The sequence below is a fragment of the Atta cephalotes genome (assembly GCF_000143395.1).
Source record: "Atta cephalotes unplaced genomic scaffold scaffold00004, whole genome shotgun sequence".
In the NCBI taxonomy this organism is placed as follows: domain Eukaryota; kingdom Metazoa; phylum Arthropoda; class Insecta; order Hymenoptera; family Formicidae; genus Atta; species Atta cephalotes.
This window is the reverse complement of record NW_012130068.1, coordinates 10,072-30,296: the sequence shown is the minus strand read 5'-3', so window position 1 is coordinate 30,296 and position 20,225 is coordinate 10,072. Positions and strand designations below refer to the sequence as shown.

The following is a 20,225-nucleotide window of genomic DNA, read 5'->3' as shown; positions in this document are numbered from 1 at the left end:
GAATCAGACCATCGATTTATGTATGTCGATCGATACCGCAAAAGAGATGAATTTACTTTTATACTTTTATAGATCCGCAAAAAATACTTAAAAATTTATCTGTATCTATATGTATATACGTAAAAAATTTTCTGTAAACATAATAAATGTATTTATAAAATGTGTAATATATAAAAAAAAATAAAAAATGTAATTAATATACACATATATGTACGTACCCACATGATTATGTTACTATTGTAAGTAGTATGCATTTCGTATTAATTTTTGAAATACTTACAAGGATATCATATGCGACATATCATAAACATTACGAATTACGTAAATCGTAAAATACTATACTGGAATGTTGAAAAAGTTCGAAAATGAGATTGGGGGGAATTAATTGCTGAAATATTAGTATACGATATTGCGAAAGATTCTGCGTAATAATATGAATTTATTTTTATATATCTACTACAAGAATTACGTATGACGATAATAATGCTCTATATATATAAAACAATGTAAAGTTATACATACATATATTATACGCTAATTGATAAATGCTAATAGATTATACTTTTTATTTAAATTTATGTCAATTAGTATAAATCGATGATATAAAATAAAAAAATATGTATATAGATAATATATTGTTTGAGGAATGTATCAGTACAAAAATAGAACCTTTTGAAATTTTTTTTTTATTTAAAACTTTCGAGATAAGACATAAGATGTTTGATCAATTGAGAAATTGTATCCTACTCGAGAATACTCAATGAAACATATATATATATATATACATATATATATATATATACACCTCTATTTTTTAATATGCACATAATTCATGAAAGGAAAGGATGGGCTTCAAACATTTTTTTTCTTTAAACAAATTTATTTTAGATGAAAAGATATCACTATTAGTTTAATGAAAATGTGTTTGTCGAACTTTAGTAATAATTCATAATTTATCAATTATTATTTATATGCATATATAAATTGCAAATTATTATTTAAACTATACATATCCTTGATTCTCATAGGGTGCAGATACAATAGAAGGAATAATATACGATTTCAATCTAGCCAGAAATACATCGGAATATATAATTTTTCGATAGATTGATGCATCGTATTTCCTCGCTTATCACATCTGCATTCTTAATTTTTTCTTTACATACATGCATGCCATGCGCATACATATACACACGCACGCACGCACGCACACAATTATTAATAATTACATTTATTCAAAATACATACATTCTTCCGAAACTGAATCTACAGCAATTAATGTGATCAATAAACAGATTAAAAATAATTGATAGATCATGAATTTAGAATCAAGTATTATAAACAATCAGAATAGAAAAGAAACTTGATTAGAAAAAAAAATTTTATAATATCGTTAACGAATTTAATAATTGACGATTTAATACTAAAAATAACTTTATTTCCTTAACATTTTAACATTTATTTAACATTATTTAATAATATTGAATTTGGCTATATTATAATATAATAACTTTATCAATAATATTTGAATCAAATTCTTAAATCAAAGTCCTTTGTAATCGATTAATATAGTGTTTTTTTTGAGTATTCAAAAATCGAAAATTTATATTCATTACAATGTTAGTGTTGTCGATATCAACGGAATTAACATTTTCATATCAAAATTGAATTGTTTGTATTGAATTAAAAAATCAGTCCTCAATTCAACCATTTCCGCGCTCTTCATAGTTAAAATGAACAGTATATGTACTGTCAGAAGTTTGATAACAAAGAGAGAGGAAATAATATAAAAAACCTACCAATATCTTCCTTTGACAACAAACGAACTAAGTTTTTATAATCACTCTTTAACTTTTTTCTTTATCCTCTACCTCTCTTCTATTTCCTTCCTCTTTCTTTTCTCTATCTCCTATCCTCTATCTTCTATCCTAATCGCATCGTCTTTCTTTAAATCTTGAAATCGACTTTGTGTTCAAGCAACATATTGTTCTCCGGTGGCAATGACAAGCAAGCTCGCAAAATGTTTTCGATGGCAGCCCGTTGTCGAAATAAGGCATTTATTACCGGAGTCCCATGGGGCACTAGTGGGGCTTTGCAGAGATATGATAAAATAGAAAGTATACTATGGAAGCCAGAGAATTCTTCGCCATCATCGGTATCCGCTTTCTTAAAAGTGATACGAGAGCATAATTCAGCTAAAATGACAAGATCGAGAATGATGGGAGTCGCAAGAAGCGAATCTTCACATGTATTATGGATTACGATGGTGTTGTGACCACCTAGCATGATTTCAGAAGTGTACTCATCCATAGCTCTCTTGCTGTCACCTAGAAATAAATATAAAGGTAAATTTTTATAAAAATCCGAGAAAGATACAGACTCGATTTTTCAGAAATATTGTGAGAATCATAAATATAAAATCGTCAACTTTTTCAAGAAATTGTTCACATTTTTTGAGAAACTTGAGAATTTTTAACATTTAAAACATTTTGTAAGAATTTCTAAAAAAATTTTTAAATATTTATCAGAAAATTGTATAATTGAAACTATCTTTTACAAACAAGCGTTGCTTTAAGACATATGTAGGTTCACTACCGATACATACATATACATAAACGTACAAACGTTTTAACATTTTAAATAACTTTTCGAAAAATTTCTTATACTTATACGAAAGATGTTACAGATAGTGAAATGTAAAAGATAAAAGCTTACCGACATAGGGAACGTATTTGATGACGATACAGTGATCCGGCTTCTCTCCAGGCTTGTAGAGAATTTTGTTGGATTCCACCATATCATCTACAACGTTACTCTTGGAGATCTGTGTGCGAGATCGATTATGTACATGGTACAATACGTATATTTTAATACACAATTACATACTCGACTTTTTAATTATAAATCAAAATGTGGTATAATGTATATGTATACATCATATACATACACATATATATATATATATATATATATATATATACATATACATACATACATACATATATATACTCGCTCTCTTACTTCAAAAATGACGAAAATTACACTATTAATCATGTTACGATAAGATTTTCTCTTTGTCAAGATTATTTGATCAATTATTTAATCAAATAATAATAATTATATAATAATAATTATCATTTTGATCAATCAATATATTTTTGACAGATATAATGTTATTTTGACAAGAAACGTTTTGAATACAAATATTTAGATTAGTACTTAAAGTATAACTACTTAAATTTTTCGATTTTTTTATCTCTATTACAATTACAAGAGAGGGGAGGGAGAGAGGAGAAGAAGCGAGAGAGAGAGAGAGAGAGAGACATATGTATAAAAATCAAATATACATTTTTCCATTTTTTTTCTTTATATTATATACCTCTTTTGAGCGAAATTGCTGCGGTGCAGATAGATTGTATCCATCGTTGTTGCCTAAATGATTGTAGCTGACAATCGATACTGGTTTTATACCAGCCGATACGAGAAAATCCATAAGAACGGACTTGAGTTTTGTTTGACCAGACTTGAAGTCATCGCCGCCGACGAATGACTTTTGTTTCTTGGCTAATTCAAGAGCACCTGGTACAAAAGTGTTTTGTGGCGATCCATTGATATAGGTACACTAGAAAAATTTTTTTAATGTACGAAATAGTCCACATTTCCGCTCATTGCAATTTTCATTCAATTGTTAATATATAAATACAAATAGAGAGGAAGAATACATACTCATACAGTTATTATTAATTTATATAATAAGAATGGAAGAGAAATATGTAATTGTAAAAGAAAAAATATTTATAGTTAAGTATATTTAGTTCCACATCCTCAATTATTATTAATTATCGTGTATATTTAGTAATAATTACTATTACTTGACAATATTCACACATATTTCCAGAAATACTTTTACACCATAAAAAAGAAAAATTAATTTCAAATTACATCTAATTACATCTAATTTTGTTCTGTTTTTAAATTAATAATTATAATTTTCCATTATTAGTCCATTATTAACCCTGTCGGAGACATACTTTTACTTACTTTATAGATACTCTTTGGCCAAGCCAAATTTTTTTACTGTTCTACTCTTTCCAAAAATCTTGAAAAATTCAGGTTTACTTTCCAACATCTCTATTACATTGTTAAATAGTTATTGAACTTAAACGTTTTATTTAATAAAAATTGAAATTTACCGAGAAATTTACGAATGAATTTTATCTGGACAAAAAAAGACTCAGTATGTCTACGAAAGGTTAAAATTATTCATTAATATTTAATATTGTTTATTAAAATTATTCATTTTTATCATTAAAGTGAATCGATTTACTGAACCATGATCGTCTAAGTGATCTGTCAAAATCTTGAGAAAATATAACTGTTGGCTATTTTTTTAATAATCGCCTTACATTGAACAACTATTGCTATTGTTAAACAATAATCTGGACAAGTAATATCCTTCATTTCTTTATTAGTAAAAAAAAAATTGTATATGAACTTTAGTCATACTCCTTCTAGAGCTGCTGCTACAGCAAACATGGTGCTGGGACTGATCTCTGAATGATCTTCCTCGATTGACTTCAATAGATTGTCAGCTGTATCGTTGACACCTGTTATGATCTCCGAGAACCTTTCAGTATTTGCAGTCCATAAGACAATAACTTGATCGAGACTTTTTGCAGTCTTAAACTGCGTTATATCATTGCGAATTAAATTGAGTTGCTCTGCCTTGGTACCCATGATGATATTATTTGCTCTCTTGCCCTTCGTAAGAAAATTTCGCAAATACTTATTATTGTAATAAGAAAATTGTGATTTAACTGATAAAAAAAGCACAATATACAATGTTACATATAATAAATATGATTCTTATACACATATACTGTATGCACGGAGGAGAAAAAAATATGTAATATTAATATAAAAGAAAAAATACAGATTTTACTATACTGTACAAAACAAAAAAAAAAATTTACACAGATAAGGAACATTTGCATCATATAACATTATTATTATTATTATTATTATTATTATTATTATTATTATTATTATTAGAAACATATGTAATAATAAAAAAATGTCAAATAAAAACACAAACAGGAAATTTATCAATAATTACAAAAGATACATTTTTACTCGAGCTTTAAATTAACTTAGAATAAATTACAAAGTTTATATTTTTATTCTTGATTAGGTGGACACTCGCATATACCTACGCTCTTTTTAAATAAACGTAAAAATTTTATAATAATTTTGTAATTTCTTGTTCCTTATAGTAATATTCATAAAATATGGAAGACATTGAAAATTACTGATACCTCTTAATTGTTTCACAGTTGAACGTGTTGTCACCTTCAGTTTTCTTACGTGGTACCGTATAATGATTTTCCGTCTTGAAAAACTAACAATATAATTTAGCTTTTTAATTCTTAAATAACACTATAAAATTTTATTTAATTATTTAATCTCTACAGATTTTTTTCTTTAATTTTCTTGCATACGCACCTATAATGATTTTTCGTTAATTTTCTCTTAAAAAAAATATGTCCATAAGAATCCAAGAAACAATATAAGGAATTTCTTTATATAATTTTACAAATATAAATTTAAAAAATTATATATACGCAATATACGTGAAAATTAAAATTATTTTCAGTTTTCTTATATATATAATGACTTTTCGTCTATCAGCTTTCTCTTTCACGCACGCACGCAGTCACTTTTACTCCATATCATACATCCTTATTTCGCAAGACTCTATATTCTTTTCATATATTCTATTGGTATCAAATCTAAACCCATGTGAACCTTCAACTTTATCAAAAATAAAATTAATACCGTAGGCTGTTTGTACTTGTTTGTATCGATCATTATTTCATTTATATCAATCATTATTATCTCAAACAATTAAACAAAAAGTGAAAAATAAAAAAATATGTAATATTAATAATTTAGCCAGCACGCAACTTTAAGATTTTTTAATTTCATTTATGTCATTCGAAAGAGAATCGTGTTTGTACCCGTTTGTATCACTTTTATTTTCGTAAAACGGTCTATGGTATTAATTTTTATTTTTGGTAAAGTTGAGCTACAGGTTCACATCGGTCAAATCTCAGTCTAAACTCAGTTTATCAGTCGAGTTACATTAGTATATTTTGATCGCTGACAATAATAATCTCCCTAAAATTCTTCATACAACAAAATTATATCTTTTAAAAAAAATTTAAAAAGATTATAATAAATTTAGCGCAAATATAATTTGCAAAATAAATTTTTAAGTAAAGAACAAGTTCCATGAAGTTGTTCTAATGCTATCTAAACGAAGTAGGAAACATTATACGTAAGAAAACTGAAAATGATAATTTTGTTTCATAGCGAAAATCATACATTAGATTTTGCATTTTATGATTAATTAAAAAATTGTTAGACAATAAAATTGTTAATACAGGAGATAGACGAAAATTCATGTTATATGTAAGAAAACAGAAGGTTTTATGCAGAATTTTTATTGATTGCTTAGCTTTTACAATTCATAGTTAAGAATCTACCGTAAATTTCGCCTTGACACTGTTAAATTCTAGTGAAATTAAAATTACCTGATTCGAAGCGATGAAATCGGGATAATATATGCTCTTCCTGGGCTGCATTTGAGTCATATAGGGCCGCAACTGTACCTGCAGATTTACATCCAACACTTTAGCACGCGTCATAGCTTCCGCGAGGTTTACATCTGAAATATCCCAGCCATCAATCTCGATATCATCGGGATTCAGCATAGGTAGCATGCTAGAGATGGGTACATAAACATCTTCTCCTTTGATTTTTCTACCCAATTTCACCGTGGACGCTTGCGTTAGGGAACCATACCTGAACACAATAGAAAAAAACCCACACAATAGAAATGATACAAAATAATGAGGTCGCATGCCACGAAGAAAAGATATGAAATTCCAACTTGAAATAGACGTAATAATACAAGCTAAAATAATGATAATAATAAGATATAAATAAATTTCTGGAAGACATACCAGTTGGCAGTTTTCAGACCTTCTTTCGTCTCCCACGATAATTTAAGCTTGTTTGCCAATAAAGCTGCCGTCATGGTACTACCGTTGTTACCACCCCAACCTACCAGCATCAGACCTAGCTTCGGAACTTTCATCATAGTCCTGATTAGCAATTTTGTCGACATAGGTGTCATCTGCAAGACAAGAAACATGCCCTTGAAAAAATATTCCAAAATTGTTTTGTATTCTTTAAAAAAAGAATGTATAACACATTTACATAAAAATAAATATACAAGATCAAGTCACACACATTTTTCATAATAATGTAAAGTTACGGTATGAGTATGAATACAAATAGGTGTGGATCTATCTATATACAGGGTATATCCCAGAATGATGGCCAAATATTTCGTGCCCAGGTAGAATGAACTAACAATAAATCGAAAAGTCCTCTACCATTTTGTAATTTTCGCAATAATCGATATTAATTACAAAAAATCGCCGCGAATATTAATTCTCAATAATTTTTGACTTATAATGACATATGAACTTTATAAAAAAGTGAGACAGAAATTGTTTATTTTCTTCTCATAGAGTTTTCAGAATTTTTTAAGAATTTTTTAGTAGCGCATTTTCTCATATTGGAAAAATATAGTTGCCAATAGAAAATACAGTAGATACTAAAAAGATAAAAAATTCTGCAAAAATTCTTGGAGCTCTATGAGAAGAAAATAAATAATTTTTGTCTCTTGCTGTTTTTCTGTAAAGTTGATAGTATTTTATTGAGTTGAAAAAATTATTGAATGTACCAATATTCGGCAATTTTTAATAATTAACATCTTGTTAATTATTGCAAAAATTGCAAAATGATAAAGGATTTTTCGACTCAATTTAGTCTGCTCTGCGAACGAATATTTCGCGGTAATTCTGGGACACTGTATATAAGTACAAGAGAAAATTAGAATATCCTTCTCCATAAGATCATTACAACTATACATTATTTTTACGCAACCCTTTGCTTGATACAAAATGGTTAATTTTTAATTAATTTTAATTTTTAATTTAATTTAATTTTGAGTAATCAATATCTTCTAACATATACAGAATACATATAATAATAAAAATCACAGTTGAAAAAAATTTCAGAGAATATACAACAAGTTTTACATCAAGGTATAGAAAGGATTGCATTTACATATATTTCACTTTAAATATAAAAAGTTCTACATTAGAAAAAACAGACCTATTGCAAACATTATCATTTGACCTCCAATTGAAATAATATTCGGAAAATGAAGAAAATACAATTTGAAGAAAAACTTGTACATTGATATTGTGATAACATATAATGAACACGACTGACTGAAATGGTTGTAGAAATCGCGATTTATCATTGAAATTGAATCCAACACAAATACAAACACAAACTTGTATCTACAATTGGAAATATCTATGTAATCTTCGAACCAATTAATATAATACATATAAACATGTAATATGTGTGGAAACATATTACATTAATGTATAAATAAAATCAGTACCGTATAATTGTAATTCATACAATATATATATATATACATATATATATATATATGCATAACAAGTCAATATTTTTTAAAATTTTTCAATATTTTTTCAACTTTTCGAAATTATACAATCAATAATTGCGCTAAAATTGTATGTATACATATAATACAATAAAGTCTTGAACGATCTAGTCCTGCAAATAGTTTATATGTGAATAGTAAACAAGATATAATATGTGGCTGTACTAAATATACGCACGCGCGCGCGAGCTTCCGACGTTATTATAGATGGAGAGCAATTTCATTCAATAATGCTGTTTATATGTCCGATATATTTCAAGGTTAATTTGTAATATGTAATATGTAAATTTTAAAGTAAACTTTAAAATAATTCAATGCATACGTCAGAAAGAGAAAAAGAAGGATCAAGTGAAGATGTATGAGAAATGCAAAAGACAAAGTGTAATTTGAAAAAATTTGACTGAATAATCGAAGAATTGAATTTTGTGTTAGTAGTGTGACACGTGATTAACTGCGCGTGAAGCCATCGTGAAAAAACGCGATGTCATCCTTTTATCAATGTAGATTTTAATTTCGGTTCAACTTACTTTTCATCCGTCTCTACTTGTAAGAATTAGAAAAAGATAAACTTTAAATCGAGAAATTTAAGTTATTTTACATCTGCATTGGTAGAAATGAACTGCAGGAGTGTATATAGACCTATTTCTTTTAGTTCAATTTTTTACATGGTTGATTCCAACGTGGAGAGAAAAGGAAGAAAGAGATGAACCGTGCAAGAACTTTAACTAAAAAGAACAGATTTTACGTCCTTTTAATTTGTATAGATTTCAATGCCAATTTGTGATGTAATATATATTTATTAGCTTACTCTTCCACGAAAGCAAATTTGGAAAATCGTAGTTATTTATAACAAATTTTCAAATGATCTTTGTACATCTTCATATACGTGATATTAAATTTTACATAAAAATTTTGTAGAAACAAAACGGAATTTATTATTGAAAAGAGTCCTTTCGTTGGAATTTGATTGTCAGTATCATGTATGTACAATTTCTGTGCGCGCGCGCACACATCATGTGTAAATGTACATATAAAAGGAGCTGTTAGAGAAGGTGGGGGAAAGTTTCGTCGATTGTTTCTTATAATTAGATAAGAGCATAGCTTGAGTTTTGACAAGCAGACTATTCGATATCGACCAGCCGGGCGGCGCAAGCATTACAGAGTACTAGTGACACACTTGAGACAACTCTGGACAAACACAACGGATCGATGAACAGATTCTCACCGTGTAGGTATCGCGATCGTTCTCGTTCTCCTCGGTCACACTAATCGTCCGATACTCGTACTCGGCCTCGATGAAATCCTCCGAGTAGCGCACCTTTGGCGAATCGACACGCACCTTCAAGTTCGCCATGTCCTCCTCCGGACACTCACCTCTCACCTTTGAGATATATGATCGCGAGAGCAACAAACGGACAATGTGAAATTAAATTAATACGAAGGGCGAGCTGTAACACAAGGGTACACGCGCGCGCGCGCGCGCGCACACACACACACACACACACACACACACACACACACACAAGTAGTCTGGTTCCTCGCGACGCGTCGAGCACGTACGAAGCGTTGGACTACGTCATGAGGTGCACCGAATTAAGGAATTACTCAATAATTTTGGAATCCAATCGGAATGTCGATTCAAATTTCGATTGTTATTATCCTATGAAAATGCCCCTCACCCTTTTCAAACGCGCGTAATGAGACATTTTCGTACGTGCTCGGAAAAATCACGAGTTATTTTGATGCGTTTACCATACGGCAAAGGGAAAAAAATGGCCTTTACGATTTTTCGGAAAAAAAAGAGAAAAAAGAAAAAAATCGCCTTTTACATAACGTAACGGAAATTCGAAACTCACCGAAATTTATCGAATTGACATTCGAGTTTCGGCGCGATTCGCAAACGCACCGTTAACAATTCGAACGAGCCAAGATCGAAAGAAAGGAGAGAAAGAGCGATGGATAGTAGCAAGCGAAAAAGAGAAAGAGCTGACACACGAATCACCGATCACTTATGTTTGATCGAACCTTCCTTCACGATCGTTGACGGTTACTAAAACGTAAATGCGGCGCGACCGGCGATCACCGTCGACGCCCGACGGTCGTCGCTACCAGTTGCTACCGCCAGCGCTTACCGCTAGGCGCTATACCGCCGCCTCCGTCGTAAATCGCAATTCGCGATTCGCAATTTCGCCAATTGGTTAGCAATGAGTAACTGACTCAGCGTTGATCAATTGATGATTCTCGAACTGCGCCGCGCGAAAATGATATGTATTCCTAATATAAGTGATATTATATTAGGCTGTATTCCAAAATTCATTATCAGCACTGAAAATCTATAGTTTATGTTACGTATATTATACATTTTCAGCACTAGCAGTGTATTTTGGAACACAGCATTCGTTAGGAGCTTTTAAAGAGTGATGAATCAGGTCACTGAATCGAAATGATAAAAATTATAAAGAGGGATGAGATTAGAGAGATTACTTGTTGGATAAATATTATCACAAGAATATCTTTGCGCGTCTTTATTTTGCTTGTCCGTACTCTTTATATACTCCTTTATCATGAGCATTCAGCGGACTCAATACTTCTTAAATCCTGATTGGATGATCTGAAAGAATACATCAATAATAACGAGCGCTCACTTGCAGCAACAACTGTTGAATCCACTAAACACAGCCAAGGTTTTTAAAGCATGATTTAAATCTGCGTTTAATATACGTTTGTCTGTTTTTCTGCTGGATTGCTAGCTAGAATCTTGCCATCATGATGGCTGCGATGTTGGCATTGATGCTTTGCCATTTTATTTTAATTGTATCATTCTTTTCTTCTATTTATCGGTGCATTGCATTCCAATTTTACGATTTATCGATTAAATTATATTTATATTGGCCGGAATCACCGTCGTCTTATCGGCGAGTGTCATTAACTTTTAAAAAGAACAAGTAGTTTCTATTTCTAGCGATAAGTGTAGTTTTATCTAAAGAATTTCTTTCTAGAAATAATCTATCGAAAAGAAGTGTGATGTGTTTTACATTCGGAGAGAAAAATGTACTGTGAGATATAAAGAAGGAAATAAATTTTATTGTACATATATATATATATACATATCACAATCACGTCATTGAAACGCTTGTCCATCCTATCTCAGCAAATGAGAATGGATTGAAATGAATTGAATGGATTCAGATTTTCAGAAATATTGATTCACGAATGTTAAAACGAAGCTTTTCAATTCTGAATGCATTTTTATTTATTTATAGGAATTGCTTGGAACATCTCTATGTTTTTCAATCTAAAAATAATATTAGCTTTTTCTGTGCACACATTGTGTTCTGTGCACACATATTGTGAATACTATTCAATTCAAAAATTTGAATAGGAAATGCAGTTTTTCAATCCAATTGAATCTAATTGAATCCAATTGAATCCAATTAAATCTAAAAAAAAGTATTTGCTATTTAAAATACGTATTCGAATAGAAAAAAATTTCAATCCATTTTAATCCATTCTCGTTTGCTGGTAAGAGAACATAAGGAGGATCGGACCAAACATGGGCCCAGAGGGGGGCAGCCAGAAGATAAGACAGGAAGTAGCAAGTTAAACCGGTGTTGAATTACATATAGAAGATCAAGCCTGATCATGGTCTGCGTGTCTGACATACAATAAAAAGTTATTTTATGTTATATAGGCACTTACAAGCTACATACTTATATTATTTCGACCTAAAAGAAAACAATCATATCGTACTTATGGATGATGTGAATTTGAATTCTTGAGTCACGTACGATAACGTGATATATCTTTCCACTAAATTTATTTGTAATTTTCTTTAATTTTCTGATTTATAAAGTTAATTTATAAAGTCAATTCAAATGTTAAGTAGTAGCCGTATTGAGATTAAAATAATTTCTTCTTGATTTATTAATATTACTATTGCGATGAAATAAAAATTATATCTATAAGATATCTATAAGAATTAAGGTTGAGCAATGCTAAGTTAAAAAGTTGATTTAATTTTAACTTAAAACTTCTAATGTAATTAATTTAATTATGAATTAACTTACGTATCTTAACTAAGTTAAATTTTCAAAGCTGTTAACTTTAATATAATATTTCAATTATCAAGTTTTAATTTAACATTTCGGGCTCTCAAGTTCAATAAAATTAATTGTGTGAAATAAGGATAATTGAGAGCAACCGCAGTTGACATTAGCGTATATATTCATATATAATATTTATATTTAAGTAATTTTTTTACATGACTTCTCATCTTCTTTTATCAATACATACGAACGTTTCGACTTACATCGCGTACATGAGGCTCAAAACTTTTCAAACAACTCTTATACACTAGTTTAACCACAAAAAATTAAAGACTCTTTAAACAGCAAGATTCACAAAACGTTAATAACGGATTACGACATGGCGATAACCAACCCGTAAACTTTTTGGCACCTCTGTATAACGAAATTCAGTTAATTCAGTAACGTTAATTCAGTACGTAATAGTCGAATAAAAATGTTCTAGATATAGAAATGTACCAATAATTGGTACATATTGAAAAAATATTTATTTAAAATAGACATTTCATGTGTGTGTAAGTATATAGGAGGGGATACGTAATGTACTTTTATATTTCTATAAAACACACACACACACACATACACACACACAAAATTATATAAATAACATATATATGTATACAATGTATATATGTATATAATAATTATTATTAAAGATAAAGAGAGAGGCGGAAGAAGGGGAGGAGAGGGAGGGAAGAAAGAGAAGAAAAAGAAAACTTGGACACTGATTTTTATAATAAATATCAATTTGACGCGATTGTTCCATTTTCCTGATCAATTATTGTAAATGTAGGGATCCCGTAAAATTCTTTGCAATTCCACGATTCACTATCATCATCGAATGAAGCATTTATCGATGATGTAGTTTGTTTTAATTTTGCTGGTGGTAACAAGAATATTAACGATATTGCCATGATAATGTGCCACACACTGTGTACATACTGCAACAAAATAAATAAATAAGAAATAATAAGGCTTTTAAAAGAAGATAATATGTACTCATGATTTAATAACAAAATGTTTTAGTCACAACGCTCATAAAAGAAAATTTAAATTCTACAATAAAAATGCATCTTCTCAAAATCTTTTACCATTTATGAAATTAAAAGTTTAAAAATTTTTATTTTGCTTCAAATTCGATATAATGCGAGATATTTAGTTGACAATATGGAGATTATAGAGCTTTTTTTTAATATTCCTCCAAAATGTTCACAAAAAAAAACGTTTATTTATAATACATAATTCTTTGAGGTAGTAAAATTTATAAAATATATACGTGTTTGTGTGCGCTTAAAAACTATACGCACGCACGCACACATATCATACATACTTGATAATTTTTCTCCGTTTCAATAAAAGAATAGAGTAATAAACCTGTAATAGCAAAGAGTAAACCTAGTAGTATTTTTCGGTTTGGTTTCTTGCATTTTCTGGCTTGAAAAGTACGATAGGTATGTCTGAAAACCTATAACAGAAATTGCTATTTTCTTATCAATCCTTGATGCAACAATTCAGTTATTTCTACATAAATTTCGGTCATGTTTTCTACATTTCATTACAGAAAATTGTCTTTACTTATATTTAAGATTATTTATTCTTATTTATTCATTCATTAACATTTTTTCTTTGATGCAGAACCATCCGATTATTAATCAGATTAAGAAAGAAAATCATTCTGGATTACCGGTATAATAATACCCAATGACAGCGGTATCAATATATTGATTAAACACATCCTGTTTATCTGCACTCCAAAAGTGATGATGAACACTCCTGTCATATGGCATAATGATACAATAGTGTTTGGTAATTCTGCCATTGCTATCAATGTCATCCAAAATGCCAAAATACTCGAAAAAAAATCCATGTATTGTAAGATCTGTATCAAATAAGTACATTATCTCATAAAGATGATGTATTGAAAGTATGAAGATGTAAATTTTAATAATTTATCCATTTTTGATTGTAAAATATGTGTGTACATATCATGAAAGAGAGATGTAAACTTCTTTTTATAATTATTCATTAAAGATAATTGAACTTTCTCTCATTTTTGAATGAAATTTTTTGAACCATATTAGAATTTTATTTTTCTAGACTAGAGCACAGTTACAAGGATGCTAAAAATAGAGAAAGATTCGAAAACATATACCTCATACTTCGTAATGCAAAATCGACCATTTTCATCACAAGCGTGATACAGAGACGAAAACAGCATCGTAACCAAATACACTAGTCCTTCAGCGTACAGCTTTCGTTTTATGGCTACGTATATAGCTGGTACGAAAAAAACATTGCTCGTGATGAGCAGTATGATGCTCATAAGAGAAATAGTAGGAATGATATTTGAAATATCTGTACAATCCCATCCTGTGTAACCTAGGATGATTGAAATATATACAGAAATATACAGAACTTGTAGCTTATTCACATAATTTCTGTATAAGTCAATTTCGAATCGTGCACACTTTACGTTCCATAAAATTAAAAAGAAAATAAAATCACGGCTTAACTTTCATCTCGGAAGTGACACTTAATTATATTAGTCATTGAAGTAAATTTTTTGCTAAATGTTTATCTTTGCACAGTCGGTGACCTCCTCAACTGATCTTGAGCTTTTGATCCTGAAGGAGGTCAAGATCATTGATCTTTTTTTTACTCGTTATTCATTAAAAAATTATAAACAGAATTATTTTTATGAATAAAACAATTTTTAAACATAAGATACATATTTCAGGTACATATTTTCTTTTGACAAGTGGGGATAGACTTCGCTTCACATGGAAAGTCGTATGCCCCTTGACAGGAGGCTTTAAAAACAAATTCTTTGCTTTAAAAGCACAAATTGTCTGCTTCAAAGCAAATTTTTTATAGCAAAAAATTTGTATTTTTAAAGCAGAGAATTTGTGTTTCAAAACAGAATTTGTTCTGAAGCTGGGAATTTGTATAAATGAAGCAGAAAATCTTATTCTAGCTTCACTTATACGGTCTTATGCTCCTCTATATCACCGATGTGTTTGAAAATTATGTACTATTCATAAAAATTGTTCTGTTCACAACTTTTTAATGAATAACGAGAAAAGTGACGAAAAAGATCAATGTCTTTCAAAAAGATCTTGATCTTTTTGAGGGTCAAAATCAAGGTCAGTTGGAGATCATTTGGGGCTCACTGTTGTAAAGGGAAACATTTATCATTTTTCTTTTATTATTATATTAAATTAATTGCAAATATATTACATTAATATTTTTATGCTTTTCACTTTCATATTTTTATTTGTATATGTCATAATATATTTCATATTTAACACAAATATGAATTCATTCTCTTTTTGAGAAACTAAATATTGCTTTCTGTACTCTATATATTAAAAGAATGTGAAGCGACAAAGAATGAACTATGGATGGAAGAGTTTGTAGGGGAAGAAGGCAGAGATCTGGAAACAATGAAGAGGATAGACAAGGCAAGGAAGGAAGGAGACGAAAGAAAGAAGAGAAATAGAAAAGAAGGAAAATGTTATATATAATAGCTGAACTTTTTATGACTAATTACAACATATATCACAGTTTACGAAGAGGCGAATTCGATCAATGCGGTTAATTCAGTACAAGTATTTTTGATACACACAGTTAGTCAGATGGTGCAAGAGTATCAAATTTTTAGGCTTGGCGGGTATATGTAGATTATGTTAATTTGCGATAATGAGCTAGATTAGAATGTAGGACAAGGTAATGAATTCATAAAATAGATAGTTAGTTTTATATTCGTTTGAAGTTATTAAAGTTTATTTAATATGGTGGAATGAATATATATGTATATATGTTTTGTATGGAATGTAAACTGGAAGCCAAGGATTGAAATAAATAAATAAATAATAAATATTGTTTTCACAAAATGGGGGGATGCTTTGTTCGTGTGTGTGCATGCGCGTATACTTTGTATGGAATTATAAAATTGTGCGAATTGAATAATTTGTTAGCATTATGATTAAAATATTCGATTCAATTAAATCTCATTGTAATTCAAACAATGAAATATAATATATAACTACGGACAAGTGTGCGTGCGAGAGTAAATAATTGCATTGTGATAAAAAATACAATATAACGTCAAAATTATAATATAACGTTAAAATACAATATAACGTTAAAATTTGTTACATATATGGAACTCGCTGATGAAAATTTAAGACACCCTTCCGATACACAGGAATTCAATAATGATGTGTAAAAAATTAAAATATATTGTCAGTAAAGTTATCTTGAAAATTCAATTGTGAAATTATTAATTGCTGAATGATTAATTAGTATGTTTTAATAGTAATTTAATAACAAAATTAAAAATTGTACAAGAGATGCATAAAAAAAATTATATTAAAATAACATTACCTTTGAAACAATTGCACGTTGCATAGTGAAGGATATTCTTTTGAATTTCTTGACAAATGCCATGATTACCACAAGGACTTTGGTCAGAAAATATACACCTTTGGGTGCGTATGTTCAATAGTATTGACATTTCTTCGATTTGACAGCGCACAGGTTTACTAAACAGACACAAAATATTACATTGTTTTAAGCCAAACTACTTCTTATTCACGACTTATTCTTTGATGAATCTTGTATCAAAAGCTCCCCTACACAATTATTCGATTATAAGCCTGCATATCTTTCCTTGCATCTATTATATTAAATTTTTTCAGATGAAGAATTTTCTCTTACCCATAATTATAACATGTCGCAAGGATAATAATGTACCATGTGCCAGGTTGTGGATACGCTACTAATAAACTTGCGTTACGTTTGCTTAATGACGACAAGTTTATCGCCAAAGTTCCATTTTGACAAGAATAACGATCTTCTAATGTAGGTATACGATTTCGTTGAATGCACATTGTTACCAAAACCGATCGCGTTGATGACAGCTAAAAGGATTACACAAGTATATATATCCAATGTTCGATCCCAAATATGTCGAACCATTTTAAGTTTAGCTCCTCTATTCTGAAACATAACTTGCTATTATTAAACAACATCTCTCCTTCCTTTATTCCCTTCCTACATAGAATGCATGATACTTATTAGTCATTCTTGACTAATAAATATTTCTTTTACAGTACTCAAACAATTTAATAACTTCTTATCGCATCGATGATATTTATCAATACAATCCTATATTCTAAATTCGTTTTGTTTATTTATGTTTATTTATGTTTATTTCCTTTATATTTATTTTGTCTACACAATAAATTTCATTTATCGTTCTTTCATTCGCGCTTTTGCTAGTTGAGTTGCTTATGATGTGTACGGTTTCACTTGTTTTACATTAAAATTGCGATTTTTTTGCGCGCGTAAAATATTTATTCTGTGCCATTAGAATAAGAATAAAAATATTGAAAATGGAGAGAAGAATCGCAGAAATTATTTAATAATATCAGAAACATCTGATTCTGTTGAATTTTTAAAATGAAGGAATTATTATACATCATTTATTTCTATACAATTCCTATCGCTATTGTCTAGCATTGTGTGTCTAGGGCTTTATATGTGAGACACCTATGGTCGTATGCTAAGAGTAAGAAACTCTTGAAGAGGGAAAAAAAATTAACGTTTTTTTCAACTAAAATTTTTAATGCCATAAGTGAAATAATTTTTGGTCTTGAGATGCGCAAATCTAACTGTTCCTTTCTTTATCTTTATAATGTATATAAAAAGATAAAATTGAAGAAAGCTACCTTAATTAAGTTTGAAAAATGTAACATCTTAAAACTTTTACCTTCTTTATTTCCAGATATACATTGATATCAAGTGTTCCACCGATATCTATCAATGGTAAAATATCAAATTGCGTCATCATTGGAACTGAATCAGTTAATACTAGTCTTGAACTTAACCACTCTTTTCCCTAAAAATTTCAATGATGCAATGTTATTACCAACTAGTCGCTATCATATAAACAATTTAAAAAATATATATATATCATGTTTCAATCTTTATTTTATAAAGCGTAATAAAAAAATGCACGACTCATCTTAATACGATAGATATCACCTGCAGAAGATAAACGGTTGAAAATGTTTCCGCATGTTTAACACGAACTAATCGATGTCTTGGTATACACTGAATATCTCGCTTCTCGTTTTTTCGATAAAATTCATCTCTATTATAAAATTTGCTATCATTGATTTCTTCATTATACCATCTGTGTTTTATTAACTCTTTGTAAGTACTTGTTCTCGTTATAGAATTAAAACTTAAAGGAATTATGTCCGTGTATTTTTTAGTAATTGATTTTTCTGTTAATCCGATTGGACACTCTACAATAATTATTTATATATTTCTTTTATTACATTTGTACATTCTTTTTACACGTACGTGCGCATATGTATAATTAATATTTTTATTTATACATAAAAACAATTATGATAACTTGATGTTACAACTACATTTGAATTCGATATACATGGGTCGTTTGATAAGTTTGGTAAATTTCCATGAAATGGCGCTACAATCCATTTGATGACGCGACATCTCGAAAGATCCACTCTTCGAACTCATTCAGGCCAAATTTCAGCCAGAAAAGACGCATAGTTCACGTTTGGTAGTCATTTGAAGCGAGATTAGCGCGCAAAAAAGTGCTCTTCCATTAAGATGAACAAGACGCCATCCCACAAGTCGACCGTTGCAATGACAAAACTAATTGGGCTATGAATTGATTCCTTATCCAACCTATTCTCCGGATTTGGCCCCGTGTAATTTCTTTCTGTTCCCAAACTTAAAAACTTGGCTCAGTGGGAAGAAATTCTCGTCAAATGACGAAGTCATTGCCGTCAATGAGTATTTTGCAGAGTTTGAGACAGCCTATTTCAAATGACTACCAAACGTGAACTATGCGTCCTTTCTGGCTGAAATTTGACCTGAAGGGGTTCGAAGAGTGGATCTTTCAAGATGTCGTGTCATCAAATGGATTGTAGCGCCATTTCATGGAAATTTACCAAACTTATCAAACGACCCACGTATTGTTGCAATTTGTTTATTCTCAACAATATACCAATTATCGAAAATTCGCTCTATAGAATTTGCAAAAAGATATTCCAATAAAAGATATAAAATTGTATATCGAGTCTATTAGTTTAATTTTATTAATTATGCTATTTATTAATTTTCCAGTTATGCCAATATGTACACGTATGCAAATATATGAATGCGCACACACACACACACACACACACGCGCGCGCGCGCACACACGCACGCACACACACACAGAGAGAGAGAGAGAGAGAGAGAGAGAGAGAGAGAGAGGAGGAGGAGGAGGAGGAGGAGGAGGAGGAGGAGGAGGGAGGGAGGAGGAGGAGGGAGGGAGGAGGGAGGGAGGAGGGAGGGAGGGAGGGAGGGAGGGGAGGGAGGAGGAGAGAGAGAGAGAGAGAGAGAGAGAGAGAGAGAGAGAGAGAGAGAGAGAGAGAGAGAGAGAGAGAGAGAGAGAGAGAGTAAGTAAGTAAGTAAGTAAGTAAGTAACGTAAGTAAGTAAGT

At 30.1% G+C, this 20,225-nt stretch overlaps 3 protein-coding genes across 3 annotated transcripts in view; all 3 read right to left on the bottom strand.

The window, feature by feature from the left end:
• Positions 1–300, bottom strand: part of LOC105626093 (rho GTPase-activating protein 1-like) — a 4,251-nt gene extending 3,951 nt beyond the window's left edge. Inside the window, exon 1 of the mRNA XM_012207404.1 lies at positions 281–300. Within this exon, the coding sequence (XP_012062794.1) occupies positions 281–300 (20 nt within the window). The remainder of the gene's footprint in view (positions 1–280) is intronic.
• A 1,647-nt stretch (positions 301–1,947) lies between these two features.
• On the bottom strand, positions 1,948–9,965 carry LOC105625837 (inositol-3-phosphate synthase 1-A). The gene is made up of 7 exons (XM_012207148.1): positions 9,837–9,965; positions 7,026–7,198; positions 6,594–6,864; positions 4,507–4,761; positions 3,380–3,622; positions 2,716–2,824; positions 1,948–2,327 (listed from the first exon to the last, which is right to left on the bottom strand). Exons 1-7 carry the CDS (start codon positions 9,963–9,965, stop codon positions 1,948–1,950), a joined length of 1,560 nt encoding a protein of 519 aa, XP_012062538.1.
• Positions 9,966–13,439: 3,474 nt separating this feature from the next.
• Positions 13,440–19,053, bottom strand: LOC105626092 (transmembrane protein 8B-like). Its single transcript, XM_012207403.1, is given in 8 exon segments — positions 13,440–13,637; positions 14,027–14,161; positions 14,381–14,575; positions 14,849–15,075; positions 17,083–17,240; positions 17,416–17,618; positions 18,470–18,598; positions 18,745–19,053. Coding segments are annotated over 8 exon segments (1,554 nt in total).
• Positions 19,054–20,225: the final 1,172 nt, after the last annotated feature.

What these genes read in the sequence shown, in the direction of transcription:
- LOC105625837 (XM_012207148.1), bottom strand. Translation starts at nt 9,965, where the DNA reads ATGGCGAACTTGAAGGTGCGTGTCGATTCGCCAAAGGTGCGCTACTCG. An exon ending in ACGATCGCGATACCTACACG is followed by an intron (nt 7,199 to 9,836) that starts GTGAGAATCTGT and finishes CTTGTCTTGCAG; the next exon opens with ATGACACCTATGTCGACAAA. An exon ending in TAGCAGCAGCTCTAGAAGGA is followed by an intron (nt 3,623 to 4,506) that starts GTATGACTAAAG and finishes AAATTTTTCTAG; the next exon opens with TGTACCTATATCAATGGATC.